This window comes from Microcaecilia unicolor, chromosome 1, assembly GCF_901765095.1.
Source record: "Microcaecilia unicolor chromosome 1, aMicUni1.1, whole genome shotgun sequence".
Lineage (NCBI taxonomy): Eukaryota > Metazoa > Chordata > Amphibia > Gymnophiona > Siphonopidae > Microcaecilia > Microcaecilia unicolor.
The window spans coordinates 571,128,835-571,155,114 of NC_044031.1; the positions used below are offsets into that span (position 1 = coordinate 571,128,835).

Genomic DNA, 26,280 nt, shown 5'->3' on the forward strand with positions numbered 1-26,280 from the left:
AGCCGTGACCTGCTAAGACACTCGAACCATGGATAGCAGGGACAGAAGGATGTCCACCCTTGTCTCGGGACGATAAGCTCGAGCTGTGAGTGTTCAACAGGGCTCCAATGAGTTCCAATTTTTAGACTGGGGTGAGATGGGACTTGGGATAATTTATGATGAACCCTAGTAGCTCTAGCACCCGAATAGTCATTCGCATGGACTCCAGAACACCCTCCTTCGAGGTGCTCTTCACCAGCCAATCGTCGAGATAAGGAAACACATGCACTCCCTGTCTGCGTAGCGACGCTGCGACTACAGCTAGGCATTTGGTAAATACTCTGGGCGCAGACGTCAGGCCAAAAGGAAGTACACGATACTGAAAGTGCTGTGTTCCCAGCCGAAATCAAAGATACTTTCTGTGAGCTGGAAGTATCGAGATGTGTGTGTAAGCATCCTTTAAGTCCAAAGAGCATAGCCAATCGTTTTCATGAATCATGGGAAGAAGGGTGCCTAGGGAAACCATCCTGAACTTTTCTCGAAAAAGAAATCTGTTCAGGGCCCTTAGGTCTAGGATGGGACGCATCCCCCGTTTTCTTTTCCACAAGGAAGTACCTGGAATAGAATCCCAGCCCTTCTTTCCCTGGTGGAACGGGTTCGACTGCTTGGGCCTGTAGAACGGCGGAGAGTTTCTCTGCAAGTACCTGCTTGTGCTGGGAGCTGTAGGACCGAGCTCCCAGTGGACAATTTGGAGGCTTGGATTCCAGATTGAGGGTGTATCCTAACTGGAAAATTTGAAGAACCCACCGGTCGGAGGTTATAAGAGGCCACCTCTGGTGAAAAAACATTAACCTCCCCCCAACTGGCAAGTCATCCGCTACGGAAACGTTTACTGAGGCTATGCTGAAATAGAGCTGGTCAAAAGCCTGTCCCTTGCTTTTGCTGGGGAGCCGCAGTAGCCTTAGGCGTACGTTTTGACGAGAACGAGCGTGCTGGGACAGAGCTTGGGCAGGGTGCCGAGAAGCAGAAGTGTACCTACGCCTAGCATAGGAATAGGGAGTACTCCTCTTCCCTCCAAAAAACCTCCTAGATGAGGAGGTAGTAGCAGAAGACGCCCGGCGGGAGAGAGAATCCATAGCATCATTGTGCTTCTTCAGCTGGTCAACCAGATCCTCTACTCAATCACAAAAAGGTCACCCCCCCCCCCCCCCCCACCCATAAAGGAACATCTGCCATCCGCTGCTGGACCGAATAACCCCAAGTCAGAGACATGCAGCCATGAGAGTCTGCACAACACTATACCTTGGGCAGCGATCCTGGATGTTACATCAAAAGTGTCGAACATACCCCTGGCCAGGAATTTTCAACACACCTTCTGCTGCCTGACCACCTGGCGAAAAGGCTCGGCCTGCTCCGAAGGGAGTGCATCAACCAAGATAGACAGTTGCCTCACCAAGTTCCGCAAGTGTATGCTCGTGAAGAGCTGGTATGTCTGGATTTTGGCAGCGAGCATAGCGGCCTGATACGTCTTCCTCCCAATAGAGTCCAAAGTTCTAGATTCTCTGCCTGGAGGCGCTGAGGCATAGTCCCATAGTACTCTTGGCTCTTTTGAGAGCGGAGTCCACCACCATGGAATTGTGAGGTAGCTGAGACCTCATCAATCCAGGCTCCCCGTGGATCGATATTGGGATTCAGTCTTTTTCGGGATCACGGGATTAGACAGAGGGAACGACCAGTTTCGCATAAGGACTTCCTTCAGTACATTATGCAAAGGAGCAGTTGCACCATCTCTAGGTGAAGGATAATCCAGGACCTTGAGCATCTCAGCCCTGGGCTCATCCTCAACCTCCATAGGGAAGGGAACAGCCACAGCCATTTCCTGGACAAAGGAGGTAAAGGATAGACTCTCCAGTGGAGAAAGTCTCCTTTCTAGTGGAGAGGAAGGTTCAGAAGGAATCCCATAGGACTCATCAGAAGAAAAGTACCTGGGATCTTCCTCTTCCTCCCATGAATGCTCATCTTCAGTATCGGACAAGACATCCCTCAGCAGTCCAAAACTGAGCTTGCCTCAACGCCGAGGAACGAAGTCCTCAATGGCGGTGCTGAGAAGTTGACGCCCACCTGGACTCCGGCGAAGCTTCCTCCACCGACGTGGGAAGGGGAGTCGACCTGGGTGGCAGCCGACACCGATGCCGCAAGCAGCATCGAGGTTGGGGACCTCACCACAGGCGAAGGGCCAGACGCCGCTGCAGCAGACGGTACGGAAGGTGCAAGCACCCCCCCCGACACCAAAGCAGACTGGCGCAGCAATCCTTCCGGAAGCTCTGGAAGCAGGGCCCTGATGCGCTCGTCGAGAGCCGCCGTCAGACAAGGCTGTGGGGTCAGTACAGGAGCCGGTGGCAGAATCTGTCGAGGCTCGGGAACAGGTAGCGGGCTGCCAGAAGACCGACGCATCGGCACCTCCTGAATAGAGGGGGAGTAATCCTTTCGGCGCAGACGCTTCTCGGGTGCTGATTCCCTTGACGCCCCGGATCTCCCGGCACCGTGTGTCGAAGGAGAACAATGACAGTGCTTCTTCGCCTTCACTCGACACCCGTCATCGAGACTCCTTGGTACCGATGAGGACGTGGAATACTCGCGCCTCCTCGGCGACGAAGGTCGGTCCCGGGGGGGCCTGCATAACAGGAGGCCTCGAGACAGGTGGAGACCCACTCGATGCCTCACTGCTCCCAGCGCAAATAGGTCTTTTAGCAGTCATTACCTCTGCTTCCGACGTCGATGCTTCCCTCGAAGTCGATGTCAGTACCGATGCCGCCGTCAAAGGACCGGACCGAGCCCCAAAAAGCTTTTCTCACTGGGCTTCTCGAGACACTTGGGTCCGTTTCTTCATACGAAGACACAGACTACAAGCGGCTGGGCTATGGTCGGGCCCAAGGCACTGGATACACCAGGCGTGGTTATCTGTACCTGAGATGGTCCAGTTGCACCGAGTACAACGTTTAAAGCCGCTGGGTGTCTTCGATGATATGGAAGGAAAAATGGCTTTGATGAAATCAAAAGACGCGATTGTGCCTGTTAAAAGAAAAAAGGGCACAAAAGAAGGGAACAACCCAACCAAGCGGACGGTCAAAAAACAAAGGAAACTTTAAAAGGGGAGAAAAAAATAAAGGTAAATTATTAAAAGTTAAGAAAAAGAAGGCAAAAAAAGCCACGAAACAGACGAAGACTTCCCGGGCATGAGAGGAGCTCAGAAAAACTCTACCGCACCTCAACGCGGACAAAAGAATACTGAGAGGCACGCTCACGCAATGGGCGGGAAATCAGTCCATGCATGCGCACTAGAAGACTCTGGCAAAACTTTTTTTATATTTTGCTTGCAAAATGCTGCCTGATTCCCAAGCCGACAAGGATGTCGACCCACATGTGAGAACAAGCAGCCTGCTTGTCCTCAGAGAATGTTCGATATGGAGTTATTGGATGGGAGTTAGTATGTTGGGTTATAGCATGTTATTAGTGGAGGGGTGGGGAGGAAGGAGGGAATAATATGTTAAAAGACTGATGACATATCACTTTAAATATTTGTAAGTGCACTCTGACCATGTAATTTGTATCACTCAGGTCAATGCTGATTTGCTTGTCATCAATAAACAGTATTATACCTACCTTCATCAAAGTCAGCATCATCTTCTGTGTGCTGAGGGAATGGAAAGCAGTTAGTGATTTCAAGTCTGTCATCAACCACAAGCCCCAGCAACACGCCCTGGACAACCTCACTCCCATGTCCTTCCTCCTGGTAATGTTTGATGATCTTCAGCACAACCTACAACAAAGAAAAATTAGCAGATTAAAAAATATATATATTCTTTCAAACACTGTCTTCAATATGAGCAATTTCTAATTCAGATCTTCCATTCTAGGTAATAACTAGCAAAATACAGTAAGCAAAGTAAATGCTTTTAATTTTTTTATTGTGGATTTGTATTCGACTGATGTAATTTGGATTTTATATTTTGGCTATTTTGTATTACTTGTATTTTGATGTTTTATATTATCTAAATATAGCGAAATTTATGAAACAATTAAACATATAATCTGCCTAAAAGATATATGCATTAGAAGTTATTTTAAATAAATACCTCTAGAAACAGATGTCAAAGATTGCAAGACTGACAATTGGGGGGGGGGGGGGGGGGGGGTGCATATGACCAGGAGAAAAAAAAATAAATTTGCGACAAAGTAATGAAGTAGCTTTTCCTTGAAAATAAATTAAGATACACAAGCTGCAGCCCTAATATTTTGTTGAGAAAACATAAGGTAAAATTATGTATAATCATACCTGATAATTTTCTTTCCATTAATCATAGCTGATCAATCCATAGACTGGTGGGTTGTGTCCATCTACCAGCAGGTGGAGATAGAGAGCAAACTTTTGCCTCCCTATATGTGGTCATGTGCTGCCGGAAACTCCTCAGTATGTCGATATCAAAGCTCCATCCGCAGGACTCAGCACTTAGAGAATTACACCCACGAAGGGACACTCTGCCCAGCTCACCACCGCCGAAACGGGGGAGGGGAATTAACCCAGCTCATCCCCACACAAGTGGGGGAGGGGAATCCGTCCAGCTCATCCCCGCGGAGCGGGGGAGGAACACCACACCCGCCGATGCGGGGGGATCTGGCTTATCCTGCAACCGCAACCGCGGGAGGAGCTGACTGACCCTAACACCGCCGAAGCGGGAGGGGTACAAAGCTGCCCTACAGCCGCACGAAGCGGGAGGGAGTGCCGGCAGAATTTTAAGTCTCAATCCAGCCCCGTAAAACGGAGGGGAGAGGAATGCAGCAGCTCACTGTAACACAAACTCGTCTTAACTCTTGAAGAATCCAAGTGAAAAAACTTGAACACGAAGTCTTTCTGAAGTAACTGAAGACTAAACTTGAACCTGAAATGCAACCAGAATAAAAACAGTACAGATATCTGGGAGGGGCTATGGATTGATCAGCTATGATTAATGGAAAGAAAATTATCAGGTATAATTATACATAATTTTACCTTCCATATCATCAAGCTGATCAATCCATAGACTGGTGGGATGTACCGAAGCAGTACTCACCCAGGGCGGGACATTGAAATCCCTGACCTCAACACTGAAGCTCCAAACCGGGCCTCCGCCCGTGCAGCCACAGTCAAACGGTAATGCTTGGAGAATGTATGAGCCGAAGCCCAAGTTGCCGCCTTGCATATCTCTTCCAAGGAGACGGATCCGGCCTCTGCCATCGAGGCCGCCTGAGCTCTCGTGGAGTGAGCCTTCAGCTGGATAGGCGGCACCTTCCCCGCGGCCACATAAGCCGCTGCAATGGCTTCCTTGACCCATCTTGCTACTGTAGGCTTAGCAGCCTGCAGACCCTTACGAGGACCTGCAAACAGGACAAACAGATGATCCGATTTCCGGAAATCATTGGTCACTTCCAAGTATCTGATGATGACTCGTCTCACATCCAGATATTTAAGAGCAGAGTACTCCTCTGGGTAGTCCTCCCTACGAAAGGAAGGGAGACAGAGCTGCTGATTCACATGGAAGCGAGAAACAATCTTGGGCAGGAAGGAAGGCACTGTGCGAATAGTCACTCCTGCCTCAGTGAACTGCAGAAAAGGCTCTCGACATGAGAGCGCCTGGAGCTCGGTAACTCTTCTGGCTGAAGTGATAGCCACCAAAAAGACTGCTTTCAACGTCAGGTCTTTCAGAGATGCCCTCGACAAGGGTTCAAAAGGCGGCTTCTGCAATGCTCTTAGTACCAGGTTGAGATTCCACGCAGGCACCACTGAGTGCAGAGGAGGGCGCAGGTGATTAACTCCCTTGAGAAAGCGCACCACATCTGGCTGCGAAGCCAGGGAAGCACCCTTCAGGCGGCCCCTGAAGCAAGCCAGAGCCGCTACCTGGACTTTAAGGGAACTGAGCGACAGGCCTTTCTCCAGACCTTCTTGCAGGAACGCCAACACTGAAGAAATTGGAGCAGTGAAGGGAGAAAGTGAGCCTGCTTCACACCACGCTGCAAAGATACGCCAAACCCTGGCGTAAGCAGTAGAAGTAGAGCGCTTCCTCGCTCTCAGCATAGTGGCGATGACCTTGTCTGAGAAGCCCTTCTTCCTCAGATGCTGCCGCTCAATAGCCAGGCCGTAAGACCAAAGGGGGAGGGATCCTCCATCACCACGGGACCCTGATGTAACAGGCCCTGCTCCACTGACAGCCGCAGAGGATCGTCGACTGAGAGCCTGATCAAGTCCGCATACCAGGGACGCCTGGGCCAATCCGGACCCACCAGGATTACCCTGCCGGGATGCTTTGCCACCCGGTCTAGCACCCTGCCCAACATGGGCCAGGGCGGGAACACATAGAGAAGCTCTTGTGTCGGCCACTGTTGGAGAAGAGCATCTACTCCCAGGGATCGAGGGTCCCGTCCTCTGCTGAAAAAGCGCGGCACTTGGCAATTGGCCGATGACGCCATCAGATCTAGGCTCGGCTGGCCCCAGCGCTTCGTGATGTCCAAGAACGCCTGAGCAGATAGCTGCCACTCTCCGGGCTCCAAGGTATGGCGACTGAGAAAGTCCGCCTTGACATTCATGACTCCGGCAATGTGGGCCGCTGAAAGCTGCTCCAGGTTCACTTCCGCCCACTGGCAAAGATTCATAGCCTCCTTGGCTAGAGGGGCGCTCTTGGTACCTCCCTGGCGGTTGACATAGGCCACAGCCGTGGCATTGTCCGACAGGACCCGTACAGGCTTCAACACCAGTACCGGGATGAACTCCAAAAGCGCCAACCGAATGGCTCTGAGTTCCAGGAGGTTGATAGACCACTTTGCCTCTGCAGGAGACCAGAGCCCCTGCGCTGTCCTTCCCAAGCAGTGGGCTCCCCAGCCCGACAACGAGGCGTCCGTCGTGACGACAATCCACTCTGGGGTCACCAGAGGCATTCCCGCAGACAACTTGTCTGTCTGCATCCACCAGCTCAGCGCCTTGCGCACTGCTGGGTCCAAGGGAAGGCGCACAGCATAATCCTCCGACATCGGAGTCCAGCACTGCAGCAAAGAGTGTTGAAGCGGTCTCATATGAGCCCTGGCCCAGGGCACAACTTCCATCGTGGCCGTCATAGAGCCCAACAGCTGCACATAGTCCCAAGCCCGAAGGGGAGAGGCTACTAGGAACTGGTCCACCTGAGCCTGAAGTTTGACAATCCGATTGTCTGGCAGGAACACTCTGCCCACTTGGGTGTCGAATCGAACTCCCAGGTACTCCAGGGACTGAGTCGGGCGCAGCTGGCTCTTCTCCCAGTTGATGATCCATCCCAGGGAGCTCAAAAGAGCAACTACCCGGTCCACAGCTTTGCCGCACTCTGCATAAGAGGGGGCTCGGATCAACCAGTCGTCCAGATAAGGATGGACTTGTACCCCTTCCTTTCGTAGGAAGGCCGCGATGACCACCATTACTTTGGAAAAGGTCCGCGGAGCAGTAGCCAACCCGAACGGGAGGGCTCTGAACTGGAAGTGTCGTCCCAGGACTGCAAAACGCAGAAAGCGTTGATGAGGAGGCCAGATGGGAATATGCAGGTACGCTTCCTTGATGTCCAAGGATGCCAGGAACTCTCCTGCCTTCACTGCCGCTATAACAGAGCGGAGAGTCTCCATGCGAAAGTGCCGCACTTTCAAGGCCCGATTGACCCCTTTGAGGTCGAGGATAGGCCGGACAGAACCTCCTTTCTTTGGTACCACAAAGTAAATGGAGTAACATCCCTTGCCAAGCTGACTTTCTGGCACCGGAACGACCGCGCCCAGGCGGATCAGATTGTCCAAGGTCTGCTGCACTGCCACAGCTTTGACCGGAGACTTGCAGGGAGAGAGTACAAACCCGTCTTTTAAGGGTCGGCAGAACTCTAGTTTGTAGCCGTCTCTGATGACTTCCAGCACCCACGCGTCTGAAGTTATTGTGGTCCACTCGCCCAGAAACGAGGACAGCCGTCCTCCAATCTGCACTGGGGCGTGGACCAAGACCCCGTCATTGGGTACGAGACCCTGGGGGAGGACCGGAGGGAGCACCTCCGGGACGGCGGTCTCTGCGAAAGGAATGCTGCTTGGGGGAGAAATACCTCTTGAAGGAAGAGGGGGCAGAGCCCGACTTGCCCGGGCGGTACCGACGGGCTTCCTGCAACCGTCCTCTGAAGGTACCGGGACGAGTACTAGCCCGAGCCCTGACCTCTGGTAATTTCTTGCCCCTAGACGTGCCGAGATCGGTCACGATTTTGTCCAGCTCGACCCCAAAGAGCAGCTTGCCTTTAAAAGGCAACCTAGCCAGGCGGGATTTAGAGGCGTGGTCAGCAGACCAATGTTTCAGCCAAAGCCACCGCCGCGCAGAGATTGTCTGAGCCATGCCTTTCGCTGAGGCCCTCAAGACATCATACAGCAAGTCTGCCAAATAGGCTAAGCCCGATTCCAGGGCCGGCCAATCAGCCCTCAAGGAATGATCCGAGGGGGAAGCCCGCTGCACCATAGTCAGGCACGCCCTGGCCACATAGGAGCCGCAAACTGAGGCCTGCAAACTTAAAGCAGCCGCCTCAAAGGACGACCTTAAGGCCGCCTCCAATCTTCTGTCTTGGGCGTCCTTTAGGGCTGTGCCACCTTCCACCGGCAACGCCGTTTTCTTAGTCACCGCAGTGATTAAAGAATCCACGGTAGGCCACAGATAGGCCTCACGTTCACTCACAGCCAAAGGATAGAGGCGGGACATAGCCCTAGCCACTTTAAGGCTCGCTTCTGGGACATCCCATTGAGCCGAAATTAAGGTGTGCATGGCATCATGCACGTGGAAGGTTCTAGGCGGGCGCTTCGTCCCCAGCATAATGGCAGAGCCAACAGGGGCTGAGGGAGAGACGTCCTCCGGAGAGGAAATCTTCAAAGTGTCCATGGCCTGTAACAACAGGTTGGGCAAATCCTCTGGGCTAAAAAGCCGCGCTGCAGAGGGGTCATCCGCTCCATCCGAGCGGGGATCCGTCTCCTCCAAGGAATCCGCAAAGGACCGTTGGGAGACCTCAGACACGCTGCCCTCATCTACATCGGAGGAGACAAATTCCTCCAAGGCCTGGGAATCAACCCGAGGGCGTTTACCTCTGGGAACCTCAACCTCTTTACCAGACGAGGGAGCAGGGGCAGCGTTGTGCATGAGGAAGGCCTGATGCAGCAGCAAAACAAACTCGGGGGAGAAACCCCCCAGACTGTGCACTTCCGCAGTCTGGGCAACAGCCCTAGACGCACCCTCAACCGGCGCTCGCAATAGCGGGGGAGAGACATGCGCATCCAAAATGGCGTCCGGCGCGAAACTCCGCGAAGGAGCCGCGCGGGAAGAACGGCTCTTAACTTTAGCCGCTTCTGTGCCGTCGCCCAAATTAAGGGCGTTCATGGCATTAATGTCTCCAACCTCAAGGGCGGCCCAAGAAGAAGCCGTCCGAGCCGCGTGGCCGGCCAAGATGGCGGAGGCGAGGAGCGGGGGATGGGCGTTTATGGCGGGAAAAACCGCCACGCCGGAGGAAGGACCGGGACATTCATCGGTCACGAAACTGTCACCCAACAAGGGCGAATCAGGCTTGAAGACCCCCGCATCCCCTCTAGAAGCGCTCAAGTGACCCGGGGAGCGACCCTTTGCGCCCTCGCCCTCCGACGCCATATGCCACGAGGAGAAGAATCGGGGAACCCCCTGCCCGCTATAAAAAGGTAAAAATTACCTGCTGTCCGCTCCGAGTTGTAACGACCTGGTGTCCCAGTGAGTAGCTGCAATAGACGCTTAAATAAACGTCGAAATAAACGCCTTTAAGGACGTTCAAAATTTTTTTTTTTTTTTTTTTAACGGAGCCAGCGGGAGGGGGGAGAAAAGGAGGGACCTGGCACCACCAGGTTTGCACTTGCTCAAAAGAGCCCTCAACCCCAGGCACTCAACAAAACCTAAAAATTAGGCTTGGAGGCCTAGCCAGAGCTGCTGCTGTGTGTGACCACCACCTGCTGAGATAGAGAACATACTGAGGAGTTTCCGGCAGCACATGACCACATATAGGGAGGCAAAAGTTTGCTCTCTATCTCCACCTGCTGGTAGATGGACACAACCCACCAGTCTATGGATTGATCAGCTTGATGATATGGAATATCAGAATACTGCATATTAAAATATATAATCTTTAATACAAGAGAAATCTTTCAGGCTCAAATTCAGTCAGTATTTTCAGTCACATCTTAACAGGCACTTTAGAGTAATACTCAAAGAATGGGAAATTCAGTGCCTGTATCTGGGCCTAAAATCACCTGTGGCAGACAACATTTAAAACATGGTGAGCGCCATGGTCTGAATATCAGGTGATATACAAGCAGCAGAAGTTTGCAGAGAAGCCATATCCTGTTTCTTCCAAAGCACTGAACCATGGAGCACATCTTTATCTTACAGAAAGTGATTATAAACATGTAAAAACAAAAACTTTCCCTCAAACAGAATATTTGCAAATTTTATTGACTCCACAAAAGCCTTTTACTATATAGAGTAGAGTGGAGTGGAGGAGTGGCTTAATGGTTAGTGCAACAGGTTGTGGCCCTGGGGAACCCAGTTCAATTCCCTCTACAGCTCCATGTGACCCTGGGCAAGTTACTTAAGTCCTCCATTGCCCCAGGTACAATATAATACTAGACTGTGAGCCCATTAGGAACAGTACCTGAAAAAGAAAATGTTAAACCACTTAGGTTTAAGAGATATATAAATACTGAAAGTAAATCTAAAATGCATATGAAGGCCCCTCCTTTTTTCAAGGCTATGAAATAGATAAAACAACAGCCCTTGCACTCTTTCAGATAGGGCCCTGGTTCTACACCAAAGTTGTAAAATACAATTGACACATACTTTCTACGGCCCACCCCTTTGTGTCTGAACCACAGGATAATGCTATAAAGAAATTTGAAACTGGAACGAGCGAAGCCGACAGGTGCACGGCACCCCCTCCCCCCTCGTAAAAATGCACCCGGGGTGTCCTTTCGCCAGGGGGGAGGGAGTGTCCTTTCGCCGGGGGTGGGGGGGGTCGCGCTGCACCTGGGGGGGGGGGGCGCATCGGCGATCCACCCCGGGTGTCAGCCACCCTAGGAACGTCACTGCCCCCAAACCAAGAGAAGGAGAGCAAGGAGTGGACTTCTGCTGATCCTCAGGGAGCTTCTGAGGCCTGGCTTCCCCCAGGTCCTCTTCCAAGAGCAGCAGGGCCCTTGAAACAGAAAATGAAAGCAGATAAAACTTTTTCTGAATTCACTTGAAAGTTACTGGTCAGTGTCCAACATCCCATTTCTAGGGAAACTTACAGAACAGTGTGTTCACTCAATGACTGGCTGGAAGAGAGAAACTGGCAAGATCCATGTTAAGCTCTCTGGTCCCGCCCTCATTTCCTTTTCGCTGCTACTGCTGATGCTGACGCTGCCTACTCGGACGGACAAGGGAAGACTTTTAAATTTCTTCAGGTTCGGAGGGAGGGAGGGAGGGATGGAGGCTGGGCGGGCTGGTGCCGGGTGGGAGGGAGGGCTGAAAATTTTGGGTGAGGCGACCGGTGGCATGCGTGCCAACAGAGAGGGCTCTGCTTGCCCTCTCTGGTACGCGTGCCATAGGTTCACCATCACCGCCCTACACTGTCAATTAAAATGTTCTATTAAGTATTGTGTTGACATTTAAGTAGTGTACTATGCCACACTTCGTACTGTTATTTTAATATTTTTACTGCTGTAATTGTCTATTACTCATGATTGATTTATTCTTATTGTACATTGCCTTGAGTGAATGCCTTCAAACAGGCATTAAATAAATCCCAAAAAATAAAATACAGTCTTAATCTCCAACACCTCCACCAGGAGGCTTTTCCATATATTCACCACCTTTTCTGTGAAGAAGTATTTCCTCAGATTACTCCTGAGTCTGATCCCTGTCACATTCATCCTATAATGCCTCATTCCAGAGCTTCCCTTCAATTGAAAGACTCACCTCCTATGCATGTATGCCACAGAGGTATTTAAATGAGTATATCTCCCCCTGCCGCCTTTCTTCCAAAGTATTCATATTGAGATCTTTAGGTCTATCCCGATAAACTTTATTAAGAAGGCCAATGACCAGTTTTGTAGCAGCCCTCTGGGCCAACTCCATCCTGTTTATATCTTTTTGAAGCTATGGTCTCCAATACTTAGGTCTCATCAGAGACTTATACAGAGACATTACCACCCACTTTTTCCTGCTGGCCATTCTTCTCCATATGCACTCAAGCATCCTTCTGGCTTTCACCATAGCCTTTTCTACCTGTTTTGCCAGCTTAATGTCACATACAATCACCACAAAACCCTGTTCTTCTCTTTTGTGTACAAATGTACATCACCTTCTGAACTGTATCATTACCCTTGGATTTTTGTAGCGCAAATACACTTCCATTTTTTTTACCATTTAATCTTAGCTGCCAAATTCTGGACCATTCTTCAAGCTTTGTTAGATCCCTCCTCATATTAGCCACATCATCAGGGTTGTCTACCATATTGCTGATGATACCAAAATCTAAAAAGAGGTAAACCTTCCAAGAAAGCCCTTCTGCAATATTGCTTACAAAAATATTAAAGAGAACTGGGCCAAGAAAGAAAGAGTACTGAGAGTACTCAGTTTATTTATAAGCACTATAAGATTTCGACTGTAGTGGTCAGCGGCAGCAATTAAGACAGCCTGCTAGCGCCAATCCCCAAGTCTTATGGCGTAACTTCCCACTTTCACATAGGCAGGAAGTGTCAGAGAGGGCTCAGTTGGTGTGAGCAGGCTGTCTGAATGGCTACTCACTGCTGCTGCTGCTACTACCACTGACCGCTACAGGAAAAAAGTTGAGGCAGAGAGACAGACTAAATTCCCCAGTTTCTGCACCCAGATACCATGAGGAAGTTAATGGAACCTTCAAACTACATTTACTTTAACTTGGCTATACATTGTTAACTGGCTCAATTATAGTGAGTCCTTGGATTTGATGTGTGTGCTCCTATGGCAGTTTGCTAGTTTTCATCTCAAATTTTAACCAGATTACATAGTGAAAATTCTGTGACATTCAAATTGTGTCTATTTTGTATGAATTTTGTTATTAAGGGGGTACTTCAATAAACGTGTGCCTGGTGGTAGTCTATTATAAAAGAATTTAGGCCTACAGACCTAAAGATCGGATGCAGTGAGGGGATATGATGACCACTTGCACTGTGGTAGCGGGGGTGGGGAGTATTTGCTTTAAAGTTGTCATTTTTGAATTCATGTTATGTGTGGCTAAATTCATTATCTTTGAGGTGTATTGCTGCCCTTTTGCTAACTTGTGTCTTCAATAAAAATATTTAACCATAAAGATTTCACAATGATTAAAAATGTAATTATTGAACTTTAAACACAATCTTAATACTCTTTGATAAATAATAAAATATAGATCCTAAAAAAAACGATGGTATGCATTGACAATTTTTACACTTAGTGCACCACGAGATGAAAAAAGTTGAAATCACTATCTATGCAGAAATGTATCAAAAGATTTGCTAAAATCTAAGTATACCACATCTAACACCTTACCTTGTTCCAACACTCTGGTCACCCATTCAAAGAACTCAATCAGATTTGTCTTATAAGACCTGCCTCTAATAAAACTATGCTGCCTCGGGTCCTGCATTCCATTTGATTCCAGGCATCTCATTATTCTCTGTTTTAGAAGCACTTCCATTCTGCATACATACATTCTGCAAAGGTCAGACTAATAGACTGTAGTTTCCATCCTCTTCCTTACTTCCATTTTTGTGGAGAGAGATCGTATCTGCCCTTCTCCCATTCCCCAGGACCAATCCAGACTCTAAAGAAGAACTGAAAGGGTTAGATAGGGGAGCCACCAGAGCTTCTTTAAATTCCTTTAGTACCCTTGGATGTATGCCATCCAGAAGTTTGCTCAACTTCGCTTTAATGTCAGCTGCCCAAAGTTGGAGCCAGAGGCACCTGCGGGCCACTACTGGAATGCTTTCCAAGCAAAAGAAGCAGATTTGAGGAAGGACATCTCCCCAGATGTGCCTGCTCCACTGACTCCAGAATTTGCCTCACCCAGCATAGAAAAAGATCAGGCAACTTAGCCAGCACCAACTACTGAATGAACCCCCGGAGCTGAGGAGGCAAAAGCCCTGCTTGACCTGGACCATTGTCTTTTTATTATCACCGTAACCAAAGCATCTACTTTGGAGAGTCAGAAAAGTCTATCCAGCTCTCCCTGGGGCAGAGAGTAAAGCTAGTTCAGCAGTCTAGTACCCCTCCAGACTTCTGAGGGCCTCTCACTCAGCTTGCACCAACTGGGATAATGCGCAGTAAAGGACAAAAGCTTTAGGCAGCTTCCTTAAAGCCTTCAAGGATGGCATCCCCATCCTCCAGAATCTGTGTGCTCTGTGTGCTGGAAAGCTCAGTTCCTCAATCACTCTATCAATGAGATGGCCAAGCTCATGTTGAAAACCAGATCACTGGTAACTTCTCCTCTTCCAAGGATGAAGGTCCCTCAAATCTAGGGATTCTACCCAAAAGGACACACCCTGCCTCCTCCTAAAGCTCCCATAAATCATCAAAGAATCTGGTCAGGGAGAGGAATGCTTGGCTTGGAAGAGAAGTTCCCCTAAATTCCTGGATGCTAAAGAATAGGGGCTCTCCAAGAACACACAGGCTCTTAATAGTCGCAGCGCCACTACTGCCGAGCTCTGGGGCAACCCACAGGGCTGGAACACCTCACAAGGCTACTGCCCAGCAGTCAGCACCAGTTTAACATATAACAAAACTTTGGAGCCATTTCAGCCTTGGTGCCCACAGGAACCCTCAAAGGCCCCTCTGGCATTCAGGTGTCCCCCGTCCCCCCCCCCCCCCCCCCCCCCCACTATCCCAGGGGAAGGAAAAGACCCACAACACTCGGTCAAATGGCAGGACAGGAAAGATGTGCCACAACCGCAGGATCTGCAGAGGTTGGGACAGGATCATGATAGGACCCAGGAACCCCCAAATTCCCTTCAGGAGGTCCCCCCCCCCCCACATGGCCCCAACTCCCACAAACTGCACATAATCAGCTATCAGGAATGCCTGCATATACAGTCACCACTGACTCTACCTCTCCTCTTCCTCCCCAGAACCGGCAGCCATCATCATTCTCTAAAGTCCTCCTGGGGTATCTGTCAAGCTCTGCTCTGGTGTGCTACAGATTCTTTCTTTTCTTTTTTCTAGGGATGCAAGTTAATCGCAATGAACTCTGCAATTAATGCATTATTAATCACAATTTTAAAAATTAATCACTTTATAGCATCTTGTGTCTCCTCCAAATATTTCTTTTGTTCTCTTCCACTCCCAACCTCTGTCCTTGATGATCTGGCATCCTTCCTCCCACCCATGATTCAAAATCACCCCCGCCCCTCTCCCATGCCAGTTTACCTTAAAATAGTCTTCTGTTGATCCCCAGCAGTGGCAGCATTGCACATATGCTGCCTAGTCAGAGGCTTTCCCGCTGGCCCGTCCCACTCATTTACAAACAAGAAGGGATCTCAGAGGCGGTGGGATAGGCCAATGGGAAAGCTTCAGAGCAGGCCTCAGGCAGTACATGTGCAACGCTGCCAAGGAAGGGAGGTGAGCTGTAGACCCATAAGCAAAACTGGACGGGCCAGTGGAAACTGACAGAGGCAATGAGCTCCACCAGCCTTGAGAAGAACTTGGTGCTGCTCACCAAGTTTGTGCCAAGGCTCATGGGGGTAGAGGGAAGGGGGTGAAGGGAAGGAGGAAAGAGATAATGAACCCCAGGAAAGAAAGTTAATAGACCTGGTATGAAGTGGGCTTCTTAGCATTTAGCACACACTAATTCGATTAGCACAAGCTAAGCTTTAGTAAAAGGGCCCCTAAGTGACTTGTCCAGAATAACAAGGAGCTGAAGTGGGAAATAAATAAATAAAATACCTTTAATTGTGCGATTTTAAGCAAATGCAATCTTTCTTTTTTCTTAAGTTAACTTCACTTCCCTAAACAAATAAGGGAATAAAGTTTGTGCCAACAGTTACAGCAGTTTTTTTTTTTAACTGCTCTTGCTGCTGGGGAGCCAAGAGGAAAAGGGATGGGGACCCTCAACCCTCTGGATAGAGACTCACCAATCTCAAGCTTATGGGCTAAAGCTTGGGGCAGTGGAAAACTCTGAACTTCTGAGCTTGACTGGGGTAGGGACCTTGACCTGAACCCCAGGAATCCCACCAGCCTGTGGCCTACTCCTCTGGGAGTCTTGCCTATCAGGACCTACGGCACCTGCCTAGAATAGAGGTACAAAAATACTTGAGAGTTCCAGCGTGGACCAGCCCTTATATCAGTGATGTCAGTTTTTCTAGCTTCCTCTGTTGGTGGGAAAGGGTCAAAATTCACTTTCTGGACTGGTCTAGCACGGACAATAACAAATGTCAATTTAACTAAAACCATGGTATACAAAATAAGTCGGGCCAATCTCGAGAACCTGTGCAATGACTATTTATGTTTTACCTTTATCTATTGACAAGTATGTTCTACCTTTATGCATTGACAAGTATGTTCTATCTTTATGCAGTTTTCAAACACTAAATGTTTTTGAAAGCTTTCATTAAGAGGCTGAACTTGGACCCAGGAGCAGTTCTGGAGAAGTCTAACTTAACCATACATTATACTTGAACAAGGCATGCAGCAGGGATCGGACACTCATGTGGTATGCATGTGGTCATTTACTTAGGATATAAGTGATAAGAGTCCTGCCAAGTTAAGCACAAGTGAACCATATTTCAGAGGCCTGCTCCACACAAGCAGACCAGACTGAATAATGCTTGATGGCCTTGTTGTTAACAAAGCACTATTGATTTTCACGTTGGTAGCCAAACTAAGATAATGTATTTCAGAACAACTGATGTGAAAACAGATTTTGCATAAATGCTGCTCTTAAAAGACTCTGTGTAAATTTCTACATTTCTATGGCAGAAACACGCTTCAGCGTACTGAAAATTAACAAAAGGTTAAATCCATGACATTTAAAATAAACAAATCTACAATTATGCTTATCCTGCCAGATACGCAGTGATACAAAAACAAGTCTTCACAGCACAAGAAAATAAAAAAAACCTTGAATTATGACTGAGCTAGTACACAAGTCTGTGCCATATTTGTATATACATTCCTGTATATACAAACAGATCTCACAACTAAACTCATGAAAGCCCAATATTTCCTATAAATCATTGAGCTGAGCACTAAATTTCCTGCCTGAAAATATAGGGAGACTATTACATTCATTATCAGCGGCTTTAGTGGGGCAATGTGGCAAGGATTAATTCAGATGCATATCAGGCACAAACACAGCCAAGACAGTATGATATACCTCCAGCTGTTTTCATCCATAGTTTGGGAGGGGGAGGGGTAAAGGAGGGGAATAAACTGTTTAAGATATGAAAGGCATGCTGCAAAAAAAAAAAGTTAAGATTTATGTGAAAGTTGCTTTCCTGTAGGTATAGTGCAATAATAAAAACAAGTAACACCTGAAAATCCAATCCATTAGGCGAAAATATTGACATAAATATTGACATAATAACCAAACTCATGGAGGGTATAGTAATGAAACAACTCACTGAATACCTAAATAAACATTCAATTCTACATAAGTCTCAATCAGGATTCCGAACAAATCACAGCACCGAAACTGTTGTAGTGTCCGAAACGAACTCATTCAAACAAGCAAGCAATTACAACTGGGAACAACATACTCCTCCTACAATTCAACATGTCCAGTGCCTTCAACATGGTTAACCATGAAATATTATTACATATACTAGAATGCTTCAGAGTAGGAGGCACAGTTCTCAAATGGCTTAAAGGATTCCTGACAACAAGATCTTACCAAGTAAAAATGAATGCAGACATATCACCCCCATGGTTACTTGCATGTGGAGTTCCCCAGGGATCCCCCCTCTCACCAACTCTCTTCAATCTAATGATGATACCTTTAGCCAAACTTCTAGCCAATCAAAACCTCAACCCTTACATATACGCAGACGATGTTACGATTTATATCCCATTCAAACATGATCTAAACAAAATCACCAACGAGATCAACCAAAGCCTCCAAATCATGCACTCCTGGGCGGATGCATTCCAGCTGAAACTCAATGCAGAAAAAACACAATGCCTTATACTCACTTCTCAACACAACATAAACAATTACTCCACCATAACCACACCATACTGTTCTCTTCCCATCTCACAAAATTTGAAAATTCTTGGCGTTACCATCGATCAAAACCTCACACTCGATGCACACGTTAAGAATACGACAAAAAAGATGTTCCACTCCATGTGGAAACTCAAAAGAGTTAAACCTTTCTTCCAGAGATACATCTTCCGGACCTTGGTACAGTCAATGGTAATAAATAATCTGGATTACTGCAACGCACTGTACGCTGGCTGCAAAGAACAGACTATCAAAAAACTCCAAACAGCTCAGAATACCGCAGCCAGACTCATATTTGGAAAAACTAAATACGAAAGTGCAAAACCCCTAAGAGAGAAACTGCAATGGCTCCCACTCAAGGAACGCATTGTGTTCAAGATCTGCATGTTTGTACACAAAATCTACATGCTAAACCTTGTGGACCTGCCTCCCAGAAATGCCATAAGATCAGCCCGCAAATTTCTCAATCTACACTTCCCCAGCTGTAAAGGACTAAAATACAAGCTGACACACGCCACCACCTTTTCCTACATGCGCACACAGCTGTGGAATGCATTACCTACAGCCCTGAAATCCATTGATGAAATAACTAACTTTCGCAAATCGCTGAAGACACACCTCTTCAACAAGGCCTACAAAGAGAATCCATAATTTTACAAAACTACTTCACCAACCCACCCATTTATTAAAGGCCACCTTCTACACTATCCTGCTTAACACCTTCCTTCTCTTCTCCCTTACAATTAGTAATGTGCAGAAATAAAGTAAGTGTACAGATACTAAGTGTAAATGACATCCTGGAATGAACATGTCATAACAAAACTCTGTAAGCCACATTGAGTCTGCAAATAGGTGGGAAAATGTGGGATACAAATGCAATAAATAAATAAATTTACTGGCTATGGCAACAAAAAGTCTTCCACTGCAGAGAGAAGCAGAACAGTGTAGTAGGTAAGCTATTCTCCCTTGTTTCTTTTGGAACACAACAATGAATCCATACCAGATGTCAATGAAAAACATCCCAGCCTGGATACGGTTTGAAAAAAAAAAAAAGTTTTAGTAACCAATTCTTTAGAGGATCAAGCAGACTGTTAATAATTCACAGGTCAGCATAGAAACACTTATATTAAACTCAAAAGTACTTAAATTGCACACATCCACTCAGGAATATGATCAATTCTGGGAGGAAAAGCCTCAGATCCTCTACCTCCATCCTGTAAATTTCTTTAGCACGGTGGTAAGTTTTATTGGGGTATGTTAGCATCACAGGCATAAAAAATCTCCACAGAATAAAAGATCATTAAAACTCCATATAGTAACCCATAAAAGGGAAAATTAGGTTCTTACCTTGGTAATTTTCTTTCCTTTAGTCATAGCAGATGAATCCATTACGAATGGGTTGTGTCCATCAACCAGCAGGGGGAGACAGAGAGCACTGAAAAACCATAGTGCCTCATGGCCAGCTAGCTCCATCTGCCTCTTCAGTATTTGAAGCTTCCAAAGCAGTGTTACACCGCATGAACTTTCCTCACAGCGGATGAACGCCCCAGAACAGGCGCAATAACTCAAAGGAGGGACGAACTCAACCTCCTGTAGTAGAACAGAAATCCTGAAGACTGTTTTCCAACTTCTCCCAATGAGGGAACATGTCTACAGGAAAAACTGAATATAAAACAACATCAATCACACAATGAATCACTGAGGGAGGGCTCATGGATTCATCTGCTGTGACTAAAGAAAAGAAAATTACCAAGTTAAGAACCTAATTTTCCCTTCCTTGTCATCAAGCAGATGAATCCATTACAAATGGGATGTATCAAAGCAATCCCTAGATAGGGTGGGAACAAGCCACACCACGCGCCAGCACTTGTGCTCCAAAATGCGCGTCTCTCCTGGCAGCCACATCCAGCCTGTAATGTCGGGCAAAAGAAAGCTTAGAAGCCCATGTTGCTGCACTGCATATCTCTTGAAGAGAGAGTGCTCCAGTTTCAGCCAAAGAATAGGAAATCGCTCTTGTGGAATGTGCCTTGAAGGGTTCAGGCGGAGGCCAGCCAGACAAGAGATAGGCTGAAAAAATAGCTTCCTTAAGCCAACGGGCTATAGTGGCTTTAGACGCTGGAGACCCTCTGCGCGGACCTGATAACAGGACAAAAAGATGATCAGAGGTCCTAAAAGCATTTGACATGCACAGATACTGCAACAGAGCCCTTCGCACATCAAGGAGATGCAATTGCCCAAAGGCTTCCGGAAACTCCTCTCTGGAAAAGGAAGGCAGGAAAATAGGCTAGTTTAGGTGAAACGCTGAAACCACCTTAGGCAGGAAGGAAAGCACCGTACATACCATAACGCCCAACTCTGAGAATTGCAGAAAAGGGTCTCAACAGGACAGCACCTGGAGCTCAGACACTCGTCTCGCCGAAGTAATGTCCACCAAAAAAAACGTCTTTAGGGTCACATCCTTCTCTGAAGCTCGCCTTAGCGGCTCGAAGGGCGAACACTGAAGAGCCTTTAAAACTAACCCCAGGTTCCAGGCCGGACATGGAGCCCACATGGGAGGACGGAGACAAAGCACCCCTCTAAGAAACCATGCCACATCCGGATAAACAGCCAGGGAGAGGCCAGCGACCTTACCTCGAAAACATGCTAAGGCTGCCACTTGAACACGCAGGGAATTATAGGCAAGGCCTTTTTGTAAACCATCCTGCAAAAAGTCAAGTATCGGCGAGACAGAAGCCCGCATAGGTGTAATTGCTTTAGCAGCACACCAAGCCTCAAATTGGCGCCAAATCCTGGCATAAGCCATGGAAGTGGAATGCTTACGGGCCTGTAGGAGAGTGGAAATGACTTTACTGGAATAACCCTTGTCTCTCAATTGCGCCCTCTCAATAGCCATGCCGTAAAACCAAAGCGGAAGGCGTCCTCCATGGTCACCGGTTCCTGTGACAACAGATTCGGTACCAGAGGCAAAGGAAGGGGATCCTCTACCAGCATCCGCCGGAGGTCCACATATCACGGCCTCCTGGGCCAATCCAGGGCAATGAGAACCACCTCACCTTGATGTAGCTGAATCCGCAGGAGTACTCGCCCTATCAAGGGCCACGGAGGGAACACATACAGGAGGCCCTGAGGCCAGGGTTGAGCCAAGGCATCCACACCCCGTCGAATGAGGATCTCTCCGTCTGCTGTAAAAGCATGGGACTTTGGCATTTGCGCTTAAGGCCATAAGATCCGCTACGGGCGTCCCCCACTTGGCACAGATCTGAAGAAACACTTCGTCTGCCAGTTCCCACTCCGTTGGGTCGATTTGATGCCTGCTTAGATAATCAGCTTGCACGTTGTTCTGACCTGCAATGTGAGCTGCTGACAGAAACTGCAGATGAAGCTCGGCCCAGTGGCAAATCTGCGCGGCCAGTGCTCTGCACTGAGTGCCATCTTGTCGATTTATGTAGGCCACTGCAGCCGATCATTCCAGGGTCAAGTGAAAAGCCAGAAGAGCCTGGAAAATCGCTTTCAACTCCAAGCAATTGATGGACCACTATGACTCCTCGGGTGTCCAGAGACCCTGGGCATGCCTTCCCTGGCAATGTGCACCCCAGCCCTTCAGGCTGGCATCTGTTACCACCAGGCACCAATCGGGGAGCGCTAGCGGCATTCCTCGCCACAGCATGCTGTCTGAGAGCCACCACGCCATACTGAGCTGGCCCGCAGGGAGCCACGAGAGTCTGCACTGATAATCCTGAGAAATTGGAGACCATCGTTGAAGCAGGGAGCACTGCAGAGGTCTCAGGTGCGCTCTCGCCCATGGCACCACTTCCAAGGTGGCCGTCATTGACCCTAACAGCTGGACAATGTCCCAAGTGCGGGGGCGAGGCATCCTCAGGAACAGACGGACCTGGTTCTGAAGCTTGCACCGCCTTTGCTCGGGAAGAAAAACAAACCCCGAAGCTGTGTCGAACCGGACCCCCAAATGGTCTAGAGATTGAGAGGGGGTCAGGTGACTTTTGGCTATATTGACGACCCAGCCAAGAGATTGAAGTACTGAGACCACTCTGGCTGTTGCCTGATGACTCTCCTCTGTCGAGTCCGCTCTGATGAGCCAGTCGTCTAGGTACGGGTGAACCCGAATACCCTCTCGCCTGAGAAAAACAGCTACTACCACCATTACCTTGGAATAGGTTCGGGGAGCTGTGGGGAGGCCAAAAGGCAAGGCCCGAAACTGGAAATGTTTTCCCATCACCGCAAACCGAAGAAACCTTTGGTGCGGGGGCCAAATAGGAATGTGCAAGTAAGCTTCATTCAGGTCCAAAGACGTGAGATACTCTCCTGGTTGTACCGCCGCAATGACGGAGCGCAGGGTTTCCATGTGAAAATGCTGCATTGTTAGAGACTTTTTGACTTCTTTTAAGTCGAGGATGGGCCAAAAAGACCCACCTTTTCGCGGTACACAAAGTAAATGGAGTAACGGCCGGAGCCGTGTTCGGCGGGAGGCACCGGGGACACCGCCCCTAGGTGAATCAAGCCTTGCAAGGACTCCTCTACTGCCGCCCGTTTGACGACAGAACCGCATCAGGACTCCACAAACACGTCTCTTATCGGGGCATTGAATTCTATTCTGTAGCCTTCTCTGATCAGGTCCAAAACCCATGATCTGAGGAAATCTTGACCCACTCCACGAAAAAGAGGGAAAACCATCCTCCTATTGCAGGAATCGAGGAGAGGGCCGGCGCACCATCATTGAGAGGGTCGCCCTTGAACTCCAGCCCTTGAGCCGGTCGCTGTAGATCGCTTGTCCGAACGAAAGGAGTTCCTCTGCTGAAAGCGGGCACGAGAAGTGAACCCAGCAGAACGCCCTGGGCAGTACCTTCTAGCTTCAAGGAAGCGAGGTCTGTAAGAGGAGGGAACCGCCTGACCCTTGGAAGAAGGCCACGGCCTATCCTCGGGTAAGCGCTGAGGTTTAGCATCCCCCAGGCCTTTAACAATTTTCTCCAACTCCTCACCAAATAGGAGAAGGCCTTGGAAGGGCAACTTCACCAACCTTTGCTTAGAGGCCATGTCAGCCGCCCAATGCCGTAGCCATAGAAGGCGGTGAGCCACCACTGCCACGGCCATCTGTTTAGCCGAAGCTCTGACCAGATCATAAAGGGCGTCAGTCAAGAAAGACACAGCCAACTCCATCCGCAGTGCCACCTCAGTAAGGGGCTCCGCTCCATCCCCGGGCTGTTCCACTGCCTGTTGTAGCCAAGCGAGGCAAGCTTGGACAGCATAGTAGCTGCATGCAGATGCCCGTAAGGATAGGCCTGAAATTTCAAAGGACTGTTTCAGAGCTGATTCCAGGCATCAGTCCTGCATTTCCTTCAGGGCACTCGTCCTTCAACTGGGAGGGTAGTCCTCTTTGTCACAGCCGTGACTAGGGCATCCACTTTAGGCACTGCTAGGCGCGCCAAATGCTCCTCACTTAGAGGGTATAATTGCCCCATTGTCCTGGCGACTTTCAAAGGCCCCTCGGTGTAAACCCATTGAGCCGAAATAAGCTCTTGGATGGAGTCATGCAAAGGAAAGGCTCGAGCAGGCGTCTTAGTACTTGCCATCCTCGGATTACCAGAGGAGGCTTCGCCACTCCCAGGATCTTCAATAGAGAGGACCTGCAAGGCATCAGAAATAAGCGCTGGCAGCTTGTCGCGGTGGAAAATCCTCACCGCGGAAGGATCATCTGGATCCGGTGGCAATCCTGCACCAGCTGTCAGGGGAAAACGCCGGACTCCACTGGAGGGGGAACAGTTAGCAGGACAGAATGAGACCCCTGAGGGAGAGCTCGTTTTAACATGAATGGTTTATGCAGCAGCAAAACAAACTCAGGGGAGAAGGGCTCACCCTGGCCTCCCGGTTCCAGTCCGGGGATAGAAGCTCCCCTGTTAGCATCCACATGAGGCTCCCCTCCAGGTTCAAACCCCTCCGCTTCTGTGGGGATCCAAAATGTGCGCCCACTGCCAGCTCCACTGAGCGAGAAGAAACATCGCTCACCATGCTCGTGCCGGCCCTGACGTCTGAAGAGCACGATTTACAGAGCCCTGCTGCGGGTCTATGCTTGCCACAATGGGAACAGCGCTTAACAACCTCTGCAGCCATCGCCAAAAACGGCAGAAAATTCAAAATGGCGGATTCGCGCCAAAAACGTCCCGATCGCGGGCCCTCCCCGGAAGAGCTACAAAACGCTGTTACCTCATCAGACCGAGTCCCAGAGCTCCAGTCACGCTGCACAATCAAAAGAAAACCTCTTTTCTGGAATCGCAGCGCCAAAGCGCGACGCAACTTTTTTTTTTTTTTTTTTAACGCTGTGAGGAAAGTTAGAGGCAACAGCAATAGAGACAAATTTCCAAATCCGGAGGATCAGTAAAGTGGGAAAGGCAGGGAAAGGGCGAACCTATGTGCCTTTAGTGGAGCTGCAATAGCCCCCTACACCCCTGCTACTACTGGCCAAAGCACAGGAGCAACCCCAGGCAGATTTGTTTTGAAGGAGCTGAATAAGCTGCGTCCACCCTGCTGGGGAGATAGAGAATACTGAAGAGGCAGATGGAGCTAGCTGGCCATGAGGCACTATGGTTTTTCAGTGCTCTCTATCTCCCCCTGCTGGTTGATGGACACAACCCATTCGTAATGGATTCATCTGCTTGATGACGAGGAAAGCGCGTCACATTTTTTTTTAACACTGTGAGGAAAGTTAGAGGCAACAGCTACAGAGGCACTCCGGAGGTTCAGGCAGGGAAAGGGCGAACCAATGTGCCTGCATCCACAGAGAAGAGTGTGGGAAAGGCAGGAATAGGGCACACCTATATGCCTGCATCCACATCGGGGGCCGGGTAAGGCAAGGAAAAAGACGAACCTATGTGCCTTTAAAGTGGGCTTTTTAAAGTGGGCACCACCAGGCACAACACCCCTGCTACAACTGGCAAAAGCCCAGGAGCCACCCCAGGCAGATTTCTGAAGGAGCTGAATAAGCTGCGTCCAACCCTGCTGGGGAGATAGAGAATACTGAGAGGCAGACGGAGCTAGCTGGCCAAGAGGCACCATGGTTCTCAGTGCTCTATCTCCCCCTGCTGGTAGGTGGACACAACCCATTCGTAATGGATTCATCTGCTTGATGACAAGGAAAGTGGAAATACAAAAGTTATAAATTAAATATCTAGAGTAACCCCCAAAATTTTAATTGAGACACTCACCCCACAAACCTCCCTCCATCAAGTTAATTAATAAAAATTAAATTAGCATACAAAATGTGTCCCCTGACTTTCTTACAGTGATTTTTTTCCCAGTGCAAACCAACATTGATATCCTCAACCTAATAACTATTCATATATGTTGCTACATGCAAGTCAGAGCACAGGTTCCCAGTGGAATCTGAACATGGGACCTGTGTGATCTTAAAAGCTTATGCATAGCTATACATTTGGAGAATGTTAGCACTAGTCCAATACAGAAGTATTAACCTTAACAGAGAGACTGTTTTTTATTTAGCAGGCCCTATTATGTGGAATAGCCTATCATTAAGAATTAAAAAACTTCAGGAAGTGAAACTGTTTACGTAAGAGTTAAATATCTATCTTTTTAAACAAGCCTATGGGTAGCAGAAGATTAAAATTTGAGTTGGCAGAAATATTATTTCAGTGATCAGAATGAAGCCCAAAAATTTTTAATTGTTTTGGGATTTTATATGTTTTAGTTTGTTTAAAGTTTTTGTTTGTAAGACAATGTTTTTAATTTTATGTATGTATACTTTCTTAACCACTGAGAACTTCTGGATTGTGTGGTACAGAAATGTTTAAATAAATCTATAAAAATTCAGTGCTTCTGTACCAGTATTTGTATAAGTCTTCACATCCTTGTACATTCTTTCACATTTTCCCAGAGTAAAAAATACAGTTCCAAATGCATTAAAGTACTTCACTTCACTGATCTACAGAGCAGACTCTACTCTTTCAACATGAAAGAACAATTACATAAATATTCA

At 48.4% G+C, this 26,280-nt stretch overlaps 1 protein-coding gene across 1 annotated transcript in view; it reads right to left on the reverse strand.

The window, feature by feature from the left end:
- Positions 1–26,280, reverse strand: part of EIF3H (eukaryotic translation initiation factor 3 subunit H) — a 284,811-nt gene that overhangs the window by 191,800 nt on the left and 66,731 nt on the right. The window contains exon 2 of the mRNA XM_030218259.1: positions 3,643–3,799. Within this exon, the coding sequence (XP_030074119.1) occupies positions 3,643–3,799 (157 nt within the window). The remainder of the gene's footprint in view (positions 1–3,642; positions 3,800–26,280) is intronic.